The sequence below is a fragment of the Urocitellus parryii genome, chromosome 14, assembly GCF_045843805.1.
Source record: "Urocitellus parryii isolate mUroPar1 chromosome 14, mUroPar1.hap1, whole genome shotgun sequence".
Taxonomy (NCBI): Eukaryota; Metazoa; Chordata; class Mammalia; order Rodentia; family Sciuridae; genus Urocitellus; species Urocitellus parryii.
In genome coordinates this window covers 47,791,674-47,806,416 of record NC_135544.1, presented here as the reverse complement: position 1 = coordinate 47,806,416, position 14,743 = coordinate 47,791,674, and the positions used below count along the sequence as shown (strand labels likewise).

The 14,743-nt window shown below is 44.4% G+C and overlaps 1 protein-coding gene across 1 annotated transcript in view; it reads right to left on the bottom strand.

Annotated features, from left to right (window-relative positions):
• Sh2d4a (SH2 domain containing 4A) overlaps positions 1–14,743 on the bottom strand; it is a 62,177-nt gene that overhangs the window by 5,843 nt on the left and 41,591 nt on the right. The window contains exon 8 of the mRNA XM_026395828.2: positions 13,461–13,597. Within this exon, the coding sequence (XP_026251613.2) occupies positions 13,461–13,597 (137 nt within the window). The remainder of the gene's footprint in view (positions 1–13,460; positions 13,598–14,743) is intronic.

Below are 14,743 nucleotides of genomic sequence, written 5' to 3'. Positions count from 1 at the left end.
GACTTCAAACCGAAAATAGTCTGAAGGGATAAAGAAGGTCATTTTATACTGCTTAAGGTAATCAAACATCAACAAGATATAACAATCATAAATATCTATGCCCGAGCAATGGAGCATCCATGTATATCAAACTCACTCTTCTAAATTTCAAGAATCAAATAGACCACCACAACACAATAATACCAGGTGACTTTAACACACTTCTCTCGCCACTGGCCAGATCTTCCAAATAAAAACTAAACAAAGAAACCAAAGAACTCAATAATACAATCAATAATTTAGACTTAACAGACATATACAGAATATTTCATCCATCAACAAGTGAATACACTTTTTTTCTCAGCAGCACATGAGCCCTCTGTAAAATAGACCATATGTTATGCCACAAAGCAAGTCTTAGCAAATACAAAAAAAAAGGAGATACTACCCTGTATTCTATCAGACCATAATAGAATGAAATTAGAAATCAATGATAAAATAAAAAATAGAATCTACTCCAACACCTGGAAACTAAATAAAATGCTATTGATGACGCATGGATAACAAAAAGACAACAGGGAGGAGATAAAAGTAATTCTTAGAGGTAAATGAGAACTTGATACAACATATCAAAATCTCTCGGACACTATGGAGGCTGTGTTAAGAGGAAAGTTCATTGCACTGAGCTCATTCATTAAAAAAAAAAAGTCAACAAATAAATGACCAACCTGACATTACGTCTCAAAAAGATTGTTGCATTTGGGGAACACCTTGACCATAAGATCTGCACATGTCCGGCTTCTAGAAATTCTTCCTAATAGAAAGTAGTTAACAAGTCTAGAGAGAATGAAATATGGTGGGCTGGGGTTGTGAATCAGCGGTAGAGCATAAGAAAAAAAAAGAATCAAGTATGGCACTGTGACCCTTTCCGTGAGGTTAGCTGGGAGAGTGTTTTGTGTTCCAACGTTTGTTTAACCTGTGGGCAAGTCAAAGTTCAGTGCCCTTTGGGGAATGGAGAAACTTAACTGAAATTTGGTCAAGTTAACGGCTATTAACAAGATATGGAATCAACCTAAATGTCAATCCATGGGTGAATGGATAAGAAAAACTGAAATATAAGGAATATTATTCAGAACAGTATTCATGATAAGAATGGTATCTATCATTTACAGCAAAATGAATGGAACTGGAGGACATTATGTTAAATAAAATAAGTCCAGCATCCAAACACAAATGCCACACATTCTTTCCCATGTGTGGATGCTAAAAAATGTTGACTTAAGTAAAGAATCATTTACTAGAGGGTATAGGAAAGGGGGATGGGGGGAGGTGGGATAACAGGTACAAAAACACAGAAGAAACAAGTTCTAGTGCTCTAAAGCACAGTGGAGTGATTATAATTCACAACCACTTATGATGTATTTTTTAATTAGAAGAGAATAACTCAAAGATTCCAAACACAAAGTAAGAATAAGGAGACAGAAACATTAATTATCTCATTTGATCAGTACATATTGTATACATGTCATGCTGTTCCTCATAAATATTTACACATTAAGCAAAACTTTTAGCCTGATTGGATCATTATGCCCTGCATGTATTTGTTGAATTATTACAACGTGCCATATAAATATATACAATTAAAATAGTAATAAATAATGAAAATGGAAAAAACTGTCACCATTCCTAAATGTACATATTCATTGACATTTAAAGGAAGAGGGCTTGCTAAGATATATTATATATATATATATATATACATATATCCAAAGGAGTAACCTATTCTATATATGTTTGTATGTGTATATATGTATATATCTGTATATGTCTGTGTGTGTGTATGGATATATGTGTGTATGCACATATATGAGGTTTTATAGAGAAAAACATAGTTTAAATGCCTCATGAATTCCTCTCTTTTCCCATCTTTTCCCCAACTAGTCCAAACTCATGAGGTTTGATTCGTATCCCAAAGTTCTCGTTCCCACTGTAATTCTTCGGTGAACAGATGTTGTATGTTCAGAACACACAGGAGCAGCGCCAACACGTCCGCTTGCTGAGTTCCTCGGCTCTGACTCTGGAGGGAGGAGCAGGGTCCCCCGGTGTCCTTTTCCAATTCAGAGACAGAAGCTTTTGACTTCTCCTGCTCCACAATCAGCTCCCTGTGGATACTCAGTTCCTATTATTAGGAAACCAAATAAAACCTCTCCTCGTGGAAAAGCAGTGGGTGATCTGATTAGTAGTAAAGTTAATTAAGAAGTGAACCCTAATCGTCCAGAGAACAAGGTCAAGTAAAACCGCTTTGCTCTCCTTTCTGTTCACTGACCTTTAACGAGAGGTGCAGGAGTTACCAAGACCACCCACCAGCCCTTCTCTCACCCGCTCTTCTCCCATGCACCATCCCAGAGGACACAGGTCAAGGTCCTCAAGGCAGAGCCAGCATGAAAGCTCAGGACAAGAACTGAGAATGGAGAAAGGCCTAAAAGGAAATAGCCCTGAAAAGGAGGCCCTTGGCCTCTCTTCTAGAGGCTGAGCTCTGTTGCACTGACTCCCAGCAGGACCACCAATGCACAAGACCCATCCATCCCATATCCTTTCCCTGATGAGACCTGGTCCACTGGGAACTGTCAGCCCCACTGACACCAAGTGAGCCTCCTGGTTCAGAAGCTCCCCATCTCAGGGGCTCCAATGACAGCTGAGTCCCCACATGCACCGCTGCTGCTCTTGTTGGTCCTTTCTACCTCCCTAAAGAGCTGGTTCCACTGATAAGTTACAAATGACAACCACAAGTTAAAGCAAGGTGACAGGCGACCAGCCTGTACAGGGACTACATGTGACACAGGTTTGAAGACACCATATTAGATTGAGAGAGCAGGGATATTTTTCACTGACATTAAAAAAAAAAAAAAAAAAAAAAACCTTCCTTCAGAATGGAGGACCTGATAAACCATGATGAGAGGGGAAACTGGCCCCTGGAAATCATCTCTGTCTTTCCTCCCGGATGTACTGACAAGCTAACTCTGAAGACCCAAGCTCCTTTGGCAGATGGAGCAGATGTCATCATTTATAACATCTGGATGTCATCCAGATGGATTTGGACTCCTAAAATGAAAGCTATTTTGGAAAATGATAACCACGCCTGGGCTAAGGTCAAATTCCTCCTAAAATCAGGCCACACAGTAACTGTAAATCAAACTGCCTGTAAGCCTCCTAATCTCAGTGATTATCACCTGTTACACAGTATCTTGGCACTATCTAATCTCCCAAGATTCCAGAACACAATAAAATAATCCTGCAGCAAATCCCAGGTCAGAGAGGAGCTTCCTGGTACACCACAGGAGAGAGGGCCAGCTCAAAGGTGAGTGGCCGCAGGCACCAGGCTTTGAATGACGCAAGCAGGGCTTCTTTCAGTTCCTCTTGCTTTATGAGAGGGTTTCTACTCCTACGGAGCACCTTCTGTTGGCACATCTGAAGACACAGGTTGATGGACAATTTGTCATAAATTGTGGGTGCATTTAGGGTATTGCAGTGGCTGACCCCAATGCCTGAGCAGGTAGGGAGTTATAAAGTGCAAAGCAGACTCCAGTGTCAGGTCTTAATTGCTGTGGGTGCAGGCAAGCTCCCTGCAGTTACTATTTATGCTCGCTCATTTGCCCCCTGTCCTGTATGACTGTGAATTCTGAAGCCGTGGAATTCATCCTACAAGCTCACGGCCAAGGCACTCCCGCCGCCTCCCTCTACCAGCTCTTTACAGGAACCAAACCCACCCAAGGTCATCAGGGGATTTCCATGCTAGAGGAAAGGGGTAAATGAGAAATTTCTTTTATTTCATCAACGTGATGAATCAGATTTTCACCCAGGAAAAGACTGTCTAATTTAGAGCTGAATCCAGGCAGAGAGTGGTGGGGCTATGGCACAAGGTCTCAGGGACAGCACCCGACCTTGAAGAGCCTAGGGCAGAACTGGAGCTCCAGCTCCTGGGGGTCTGAACCCCAGAACAGAGGTTTATAACAGCTAGAGTTGAGGGTGAGCAGAGAGAAATGTTCCATTCCCTCCCCTCTGCATGACACCAGGGCTCGCCCTAGAACAGTACCATTCAGCAGAAACGCCTGTGATGGTGGAAATGTCATTTGCGCGGGTCACACAGTAACCCCTAGCCACATGTAGCTACTGAGCTTGAAATGGGGCTAGTGGGACTTAGGGACTCAACTGTCATCTTATTTGTTTTTAATTAATGTTGAGAAGAAAAAACACATGTGGTCAGAGGCTACTGCACTAAACCAGGCAGCTCTAGACCTCTCTGGAGTGATGGTTTTGCCCAGGACAGGCCTAGGAGAACTAATTTTCACACTATGACCCCAAGAGACTTGAAGTAACTCAGAAACCCCCAGCTGGAAATCCAAGGGGCAGTAACTGCTACCCAGGAAGAGGGCACATCAGTGGGATGCCCTTCTCCACAGCTCCTCCCGGGAAACTGCTGGTTCTCCAAGATTCAACCCGACAGCATAAAGTATCTGAGTGAGACTCAGTTTCCCCTGGGCATGCCATGTACCTGGCTCCTGCCTCCACCTGTGCACTCACCTGGATGATGCCAGCTCTGTCCTTGGATTCCCTGTACATTCTGCCATGACTCTCTCTCCTTGCTCTGCTCCCCTGGGAATCCCAGAGGGCGATCACCACCTTTATTTTCTTTAGCACCCTTTGCATCTACCACTTGGAAGATACACCCCCCCCACACACACACACAAAAAAAAAAAGCTCTAACAGATGCTTTTCTTACAATTGAATCAAAAGCTTTCTTCTCTAGGGCACTTCTGAGCAACCACAGTCTCTAGTCTGAGAACTGCTAACACGGGAACAAGGGACACGTGTCACTTTTCTCTGAAGTGCCACCAGGTGTACGTCTGTAACATGTACTTCCTGCACCTGGAAAATGTGTATTTAAAGATCAAATGAAAGATCACCAAATAATAACTCAAAATATGGATTGCCTCATTTAATCCTTACTGCAATCCCACAACAAGATGCGGTTGTTATCCTCAAAAAACCTGCCAGCCCGTGCCAGGGAGAGCTGTGTTGCTTCTTAGTGTCACTCACCATAGCTGATATTGTCATCATCCCCACTTTATAGATGAGCAAACTAATGCAGAAAGGGTAGGTGCCAAGGTTACAGGGTGAGTTAGTTCCAGGTCCTTCTCTCTCACTCTAGTGTTTTGTTTTTTAAGCCACTGGGCTCATGCCATTTCCTGGGAATGGGCAAAATGTGGGTATACAGAGAGGTGATCATTTCTCCCCTGGAGACTGAAAGAGGGTGCATTTTTCAGTGATATTTCAGTGTGGTCTGGCTGGGCGTGGCAGGATGCACCAGGGCCCTCTCCTGCTCTCCTGAGCTCAGGGTTCATTTTCTGAGGACCCAGGCTGTGGCACCTCGTGGCTCCTGCTGAGCTGCCAGTGCCTGAGGACTGCCCCTCCCCACTTTGGCATCTCCCCTTCTTTTCATGCTGTGTCTTGCATCCCCTGCCTCTTGGGCCACCCCCAGAATATGGCAAGAGAAGGGGCAAAAGACCACATTCATAAAGGGACATGGCTCTGCAGCTCAGGGGATCTCAAAGTCCTACACTGCCTCCTGCCTGGAGAAGGGATGAATAAAGGAAGAAAAGGCTTCTAGAAGACCAAGCTTCCAAGTGGCAGCCTGTGGGACCCCGAGTGCACAGAGTATCCAGTGGAAGTCTTGTACTGGGGGTGGGGGTGGGGGGGAGGCAGCGCTGCCTTCACCAATGGCGCCTTCTACTCAATGCTTTCTTCAACCCCTTCTGCATTTAAGGGGAGTATTTTGGGAGAGGCTCTGGGACGTGCCTGAGGCCCTATCTAGAAGATGAACCACGATGACAAGCTCTCTCCGTGGAGGTCTCAGGCCTTGGTCACCTTAAAAGGTTGACTTAACCCTTCAGAGATGAGAACTCCTAGCATGGTTTGTTCTCCCTTCACCACCTTGTGGCTGACACTCCTGGGAACTACTCTGCACCACACTCAGTTGGGAGTGATTTGTCCCCATTGACTCATCCATCTTCAGTCATGATCTGCACCATGCAAAGCAGAGACAAGTACAGAAGCCATGTGACTTGTCCCTGGCCACACAGCCAGCTGCCTGGGGACTCCAACCACTACTGACTCCCTTTGCCGCCTCCCTTCCCGGGGGCGTAAAGGAAGAGTGTCCAACCCTGTCCAGCTGTGGAGAAGGCACCAAGTAAGCACCGCTGACCAAGACAGTCTGACGGCAAAAACGTGACTTTTAAGAAAACTTACTCTAAATAGTAGAACCCCCCCCTTTCCTTACAAAATTCTAAGTAGCACCCCAAAGCAGAGAGGCTCTCCTTGGCCTCTAATGTACTCACTCCACAAGCCTCTACCAGTCTCAACACTCATAGTAAATCAGTAACAGTTTTTGTGAGAAGTCTGCTGTACTGAGTCATTTATCCAACAAATCTGAGTCTTCCAGAAAAAAAAAAAAAATACAGCAATGTGTGTGGTATTTTCTGCAGAAAAGTTCGCTCTTTGCTCTTCTCGGAATAAATGTGCATCGCTTTAGCCTCTTTCTGTTTCATCTTCCCCAGTTACTTTAGCAATCTGAACAGATACGTGGCAGTCTCGGAGGAGACCTAGAGAGAACGATTCAGACGAGTGCTTTGGTGCCATTAATGTAAGGGAGCCTTCACGCTAAAAGCAGCCCTGCTGGGTCCCTCGCAAGTGACTGCCAGTGAATGGGCTTCCAGTTGCCCTTCCCAGCCACCCACAGGTGGTGGCATATTCTTGCTGCTGACCACAGCCTATCTGCTCCCTGGAATGTGTGCATCCTGTATGTAAATGAGGCCGGATGCACACCATCATCTGCAGCCTGGGAACAAGGCTTTGAGAAGACACATAAATCAGTAATCTGTGCTTGATGAACACAGCAGCTGCCTGAAAACCCCTTCATGAGAGGTGGGCAGAATTTTGATGGCCCCGTGATTAAAAATCTCTATTCCACAGCAAGAAAGTCGACAGAAAGATCACGGAGGGGCACTGATTGACAGTTTTGCTAAGGTTTCAGCATGAAAGACGCATCTCCGGGCCTCTCTGAATGTGACCTATTCAGTTATGGAGGCTCAGGCTGGGGTGGACCTGGTGCCCACGCAGAAGGACAAACTGCCAGGCAGGGAGGAGGGAAAGAACACAGGCAGCCACCTTGGCAGTGGTCTCTAGGAACAGAGGTTCCACTGAGATGGAGAGGATTTACCTCCCAAGGAGAATGAGACAGCAGGATATGTCAGAAATGAAAGCAATTAAAAGAGCTGCAGTATGAGCTCTGTTGGTATCCCACTGAAGCGAAAGGGATTTTGCTTTTTAAGTCGCCTAAAATATATACTATGAAGACTAAAGCATTTAGAAGGCAGGCTCAATTACAGGCCATGACAGCAAAAGACATCCATTAAGAAGCAAATAAAGATGGAGCCACTTCATCAACAGTCTAGCTGAAACCGTGTTTGAATAAAGAAAGTGTTAATTATACTTCGGTGGAATAATGATCAGCCACGATGCACAAAGCAAACATGTGACTTCTCAACAGAAACAATTGGAAATGTGCTAACCAGAAATCTGTTATACATTTATTTCTGTCTTTCTACCCACCTTCCCTCTCCCCTGTCCTGGCCAATTTCTAAGCTCCTGCACATGGCTGTCCGTTAGGAGGAGTGGGGAAGCGTTGATAGAGAGTGAAGACGTTAACCTGTGGGTTTCTGGACAGACCTTCAAACTTCAATTTTATTTATTTATTGACCATTTCTTTAGGAGATTTCGAAGCATGTAGTCGGTGTGATTAATTACATTCCTACATACCTTGAAGACTCCCAATCAGGAACTGGTTTAGGGTAGGACAACTGTCAGTCAGCAGGACACTACTGTTGGCCAAGGGAATTTCTGTCAGTTATCAATTCCTTCAGGACCTCATGGACTACTAGGTCTGTCTTACAGACTAACTGATGCAATATAGTCACCAGATGCAAAAGTGAAATTAATAAAAACAAGGATTGTACCTAAGGGTCAAGAAGTCCTGAACTGAAAACTGGTGTTCAGGACAACAGGAGGAGAAGAGATAAAGACAGAAGAAAGCAGTCCTTCCTAAGGAAATGAAACCAAATGGACTTTACAGTGTCCAGAAGAGTACCGATCCAGAAAGCAGAAGACATTGCTTCAGCGACTCCAGGTCTCACCGGTGCCTCCCTGCACCCCGAGTTCCATGGTTATCTCCAGATCCTGCTAACTTCCCAAGCAGCTCCACCCTTTGCTCCGTAATCTGTCATCCTTCCAAGTTACTGTTGCCTACTGTGACCTCCTGACTTGTTAAGGACAGAACCTAAAAAATACTTGTGAGCATAGCATAGGCCACGGTTTTTACAGTAATTAAGATTTGTTTTATTGAAGTGCCACTTATTCCTTTGTATATGACACTGCTACTCAAAATTATATTCTGTGTAGCCAGACACAGTGACACATGCCTATAATCTGAGCAACTCGGGAGGCTGATGCAGGAGGATCGCAAGTTCGAGGCCAGCCTCAACAAATTAGCTGAGACCTGTCTCACAAATAAAATAAAAAGGGCAAGAGTGTAGCTCAGTGGTAGAGCATCCATGGGTTCAATCCCCAGTACCACAAAACACAATGACGTTGTACAGCAGGGTTAGGATTGTGGTGAAGGCTAGACAAAGACAGGAAGGTGGGCACCTTCTAAGCTCCTCAGCTCTGAGAAGTCATCAGAGAATCACTACATGCCTAGCTCTGTTCAGAGCACTTCATTCCTATTAGCTGCTTTCCTTGGTAAAAACAACCCATGACATAGACTCTCGTTCCCCTCCTATACAGAGAAGGAAACAACTCAAACCTCAATGGTCTAGTTATGAAACTTTAAAATTCATCCCCACCCCCATTCATTTTTCTCTTTCTTCCCTTCTGGGAGCTAGACACAAAAGACTGGTCCATTAAAAACAACTGCAAATACTGTAAAAATCAAAAAGCAACCACACAAGCCCAAAGGAAGGCACAGGTTCAGAAAAGCCCCAAGAAGACCACAAGTTTGCACCTCAAGATGAAGGCTGCCATAGAGGCAGACTGTAAATGAACTTGGGGGAAAAAAAAACCAAACACCACAACTGAACTTTACCCTTAAAAATGGTTAAGATGGAAAATTTCACATGATGAGCACTTTAACACAATAAATGAATGAGTGAATAAATAAATATCTCTACACCTCATATCATATGCAAAAAATAAATTACAAATGGTTGTGTGTGATACAACAAGCAAAAGCCATAAAGGAAAAAGAACCTCTATCTCAACGAAATGAAAAACTTCTGTGCTTCAAAATGTGCCAGAAAGTTAGTCACAGACTAACCACAGACCAGAGGAAGCTATGTGCAACCCCTGTAATTGACAAAGGATTTGCATCCAGGATGTATAAAATCTTATGAATCAGTATAAAAAAATCAACTCACTGGGAAAATGGCTGAAAGATCAGTAGATGTAATTATGCAGATGTAATTATGATGTAATTATGGTAGATACTCAGCTGGCCAGCAATCATGTAGTAAGGCTCAGCCTTACTACAGATCAATGAGATTTCAAATAGGAGGAAGCCCACTGTGCACCCATGAGATGAATGGAAAATCAAGTCTGGCGTTACCCAGCACTGGAAAGCAAGTAGGAAAGCAGCAGTTCTCAAGTATGGCTGCAGGAGCACGTGTTTGAGCAGAATCACTCTGGGAAGCACTTGTATTTAGTATAGGTGAAGCATCCCTTTTCTGAAATGCTTAGGACCAGAATTATTTCAGATTTTGTAATTTTTTGGATTTTGCAATATTAGCATAGACTTCCCCAGATTTCTGAAAATCTGAAATCTGAAAAGTTCCAAAATCTGAAACTTTTTGAGCAACACAAGTTTCAGAGCATTTCAGATATGAGACCAGAGGAGAGTGTACTACCTCATTTCTGTAAGAGCAGAAAAAAAAAAAAAAACTATACCAAATGTAGAAAAAGACATGAATGAGCAATGATACATGTGTGCACACTATATAAAATAAAACACCCCACAATGGGAGCAGTCTACGTTTATAAACAAAGACAAATCCAGAGAACACGATGTTGATAGGAAATATGTGCAACATGATACCATGTAAATGTTCAACACAGTACTGCATATTTCACAGAAACAAAGATGTTTGCAGTATAAAATATGAATGGAAAGTACCTCTTTAGGAGAGAGGTTTACCTTTGCAGAAGGAGAGAACAGAAGGAAATGGAATTAAAAATGGAGTAGAAGAGAGCCCTAAATTCTATCTGTAAGATTTATTTATTTTTAAACAGACATGAAGTACATGTGACTGTTGACGTTCGTTTCATCTGGAGAGCAGATCTAACATTTGTTATATCATTGGTGTTCTTTATTTTTTTTTCTGTACTATGTTTAGAGGATTTCATTAAAAACATCAGTTTTTAAATGAGGAAAGGAAGAAAAAAAACTAAATCTGTACAATCTTTTTTCATGCTTGTGGTTTTGAGGATTCTTTGCCTGATTCCACTCTGAGAATCTAAATCAGGCCTGATTCTTAATATGAATGTGGTCTACTTCTCACAGGCCAAGAAAATCTTCCAAGAAGGCTGCCGTAGTGATTCATGTCAGGGGTTGTTTTAGTCAGTTTTGTGTTGCTGTGACTGAGAGACCCGAAAAGAACAACTTGAAGGAGGAAAAGTATATTTGAGCGCACGGTTTCAGAAGTCTCAGCCCATGGTGGCCGACTCCATAGCTCTGCGCCTGAGGTGAGGCAGAGCATCACAGTGGACGGGTGTGGCAGAGGAAAGCAGCTCAGGACACGGCAACCAGGGAGCAGAGAGAGAGCTCTGCTCACCAAGGACAAATAGAAACCCCAAAGTCATGTCCCCAGTACATTCAAAAAGCTTACATTTATGCTGGGAGAAGAGTGGATGTGAGGAGATTTTACATATCTAGATGCTTAGGAAGTAGAGGTCAGCACCTTCATTCCAGAATCTATTGGTCTTTGGATTTTCATCAAAATCCTCTATCTAGGAGTTCAGAGACAAGACCATCTTGCCCTGCGTGTAGAGCACACACTTTCATAGGAGGCCAGGTGCTATTTTGCCTCATCAGGAACCCAAATAGGAAACAAGGCCTGAGCCCAAAAGCTCTGGGGTGCCTGATGCTGGTCCCCACCTCTGCGGGGCCTCCTCTGCCATCAGATGTCATGCTTCCTAACTCACCCCTGGAAACTCACATCCCTTCCCATGGCTTCAGTCACATGCTGGTGACTCCAGGGTATCGTCCTCAGCTGATCCATTCACCCAGCTGCCAAGTGGATATTTTCATGAGTGCCCCGAGTTTTACTTCAAACTCCACATATCCCACATGAGTTCACTCTCCTCCCTCTTGTCGCTTTCCTCAGCTGACATCATGACTACCTTCCACCCAGCCACTAAAGCCGGAGATCCTGTAGTCTTGGTTTCCCTGTCCTCCCCTCCCCCGCCAGTCCCCATCAGGAGAAAAGGATGGCAGTATGAACTGACAAGGACCCAATACTTAGGTAGGCAGGACGTGTCTTAGGAGAGGTAACTCACAAAGGACAGAGGAGATGGTAAGCCAGCACAGAGCTTCCACCCCAAGATTCCAGAACAGGGTTCCTGATGAATCAATAATGGTATTTCCAAGATGTAGAACGTAACCATCATCTCTCTATAATGGGAACACGAAATGTTGTTTTCCAAAAGCTGAAGATAAGAATTTATATGAACTATGTGGCTGTGTGTTTATTTGTCATTGTATTATTTATTTCGCTGATAACTGACAAATATCCGTATAAATAATAATAACAACAGCATATTGACATGTTATATGCAGAAGAACTTGAGTCTTATTTTTTTAACCAAAGCTCGAATTCGATTATTAGACCAACTAGGTCTTCCCAACTTTCCGCAACTATTTCAAATGGAACTGTGGGTCAAGTGCCAGAATTTTTAATAACAAACATCAACCAACATTTTCAACTTTTTATTGCCTGCTGTGAAACAAACCACCGCCCATGTAATTAGGGATAACAAGGCATCTTCTGCCCAGGAACACAGAAACTACAAAGTGGCCGATTTCCTCAGTGCTTATCTTATAAGGAAAAAAAAAAAAGTGACAGAAGACAACAGAGATAACCATAGCAAACACATTTGCAGTTGGCCAGGGCGCTTTCTGTTCATCTTTGATAACATCTTCAAAGCAGCACAGAAAGGAAGGAGGCTTTCAACCCAATCCCAGGAGCAGGAGGGGACTCCTCCAGCAATGGACAATCGTGTTTAACGCCAGACACTTCTGTAACATTCTGACTGTAAATCAGTCCTTTAAGAGAAAGTCTGTCACAAAGAATTTGTTCTTTTTTTTAGGAGATTTGTCATGCTGTGTGTCAGGCAGCTATTTTTTAGAAAGATGCCTTAAACATACTTGAACATAATTCAAACTAGGCTCACTAGGTCAAGCATGCTAAGTGGGAGAACTTTTAACATTTTTGAATGAAAGCACTTTTTGTTGTATAGTCAGCCAACTGGGTCACAGTTTTTCTGTTTTTGTTTTAGGAGGTGCTGGGGATCCAACCCAGAAGGGTTTCGTCTGTGAGCCCCGCCCCTAGCACCAAACATAGACCTCATAGAAGCCAACTAAGGGCTTCCAGAAGCCACACCCTTGGGTCAAGATCCAAGAAATTAGAGGATAGTGAAGCATGCACAAGCTGGGTAGACAGCAGTATTTCAGTTAATCACATCTCTTGGGTCAAATATGGAGACAATTGATTAACTAATACCTGTTCAGGACCCAACAAATCCACCTTGCATCCTTAACTACACCAGAAATAAGGTATCAAAGCCACAGAATTTTTAAATTAAAGATCACACAGTTCAATCCCTTCATTTAAAAGGTGAGAAAATGAGCCTCCAATAAATTGGTCGGATACCGTTTAGAAAGACCATAGTTTGCATAAATTCGCTGGGCTCCTTAAGGGAGCTGGTCAGATCCTGACCTTCCACCTGCTCACTTCCCATTCCTAGCATGGCCAGCAGCAGTTGCTGACCCCCTGGGCCAGGGAGGACGGTGCCATTTGGTGGAATCACAACCAAGTGCCCTCGTGTGAGCCAGCAGGAAGCCCTGCTCTGCCCACTGCCCCTGGCGCCCGTGTGTGGGGCTGAATAACGGGGGCGCACACAGTCCCCCTGAGTGTGGACGGCTTCCCAAACAGGGGTGAGGAGGCCGCTGGCTGGGCCAGCTCTGAAAACCCGCTTTGTGGAAATGGTGTGAAAGACGCATTGGGGGCAGCACAAATGAAAGGAAGCTTTCATTCCCTCTGCCTTCCTGGTGGATTAGCACAGCTCCGGCGGCCTTCAGAGGCCTCCTCCTCACTCACCATGGAACCAGGGGGCGATGGTGTCTGAGGTTTTCTGGTAGCCTGCTCGGCAGGGCAGCTGCTCCTCCTTGAACCACCGGATGATGTCCTCCTGGGCCGAGCTGGAGGCCGTCCTGGTCACGCCCTGATTGCTGTTACTTGTAAAAGAGTTTCCAAGTCAGAGCCAACTAATTTGAAAATAATATTCTCAAAAATATTTTATATATCTGTGTGTGTGTGTGTGTGTGTGTGTGTGTGTGTGTGTGTGTGTGTTATACCCTCCATGTCCAAATATTCCACATCCTTGGATTCAAATATCCAAAATATCCTCATGTCTGTGATGGACAGGTACAGACCTTTGTTCTTTGTCATTTATTCCTTAAACAATACAGTAGAGCGACTATTTATGTAGTGAGTATGTATTACTATAACAGGAAGCTAAAGAAGCTGGCTTTTGCTAAAAGCACTCTTTTTTTTTTTTTGTACCAAGGACTGAATCCAGGGGTACTTAACCACCAAGCCACATCCCCAGCCCTATTTTGTATTTTCTTTAGAGACAGGGTCTCACTGAGTTGCTTAACCCCTCGCTAAGTGGTTGAGGCTGGCTTTGAACTCATGATCGTCCTGCCTCACCCTCCCAAGCTGCTGGGATTACAGGTGTGCATCACCCACCTGGCAAAGCACTGACTCCTTAGGCCTGTGCAGATGCTCAATGGTGAGGGAAAGCAGGATCAAGCTGGGCATCCCTGCCTCACTCTGCATCTGTCTCCTTTATTACCTTAACATTGGGGTCCAATCCCTCTCCAGCTCTGCAAGTAGATGCATTAATCCTTTAAGGAGGGTTCATCTAAAAGCTGGCAATATGAGGCTTATTAGCCCTGAGTTTACCCAACCTATGCCCTTCCCGTTCAAGGCTGAGGCAAGATGTGCGGCAGACTGTTTCTGACCCCAGGAGTGACACCCAGAAGTCCTCAGTCCTTGTCCTACACCTTCCAGGAAGCAGGAGGCAGCACGTCACCCCTGAGGTGAGATGAGGATGAGGCTGACCCCTGAGCAGGAGCAGCCCCCCATGAGACCTGAATTGCCCCGCAGGACAACAGGTCTGATGAACATTCTGAGCAAAAAGTGGAAGCTGCTCCCTCAGGTGATAAGGATTTCTCCAGAGCCACCCCCAGAATCAGCCACACCAGTCTGACCAGGGCTCTTAAGTACGCAGAGCTCCCCACCCCCCACCCAATTCCTCCTCTAAGCCTAAAACTCCTGTCAGCGCTCCAAAGACGGGGCTGAGATGCTGGATCCCAGTT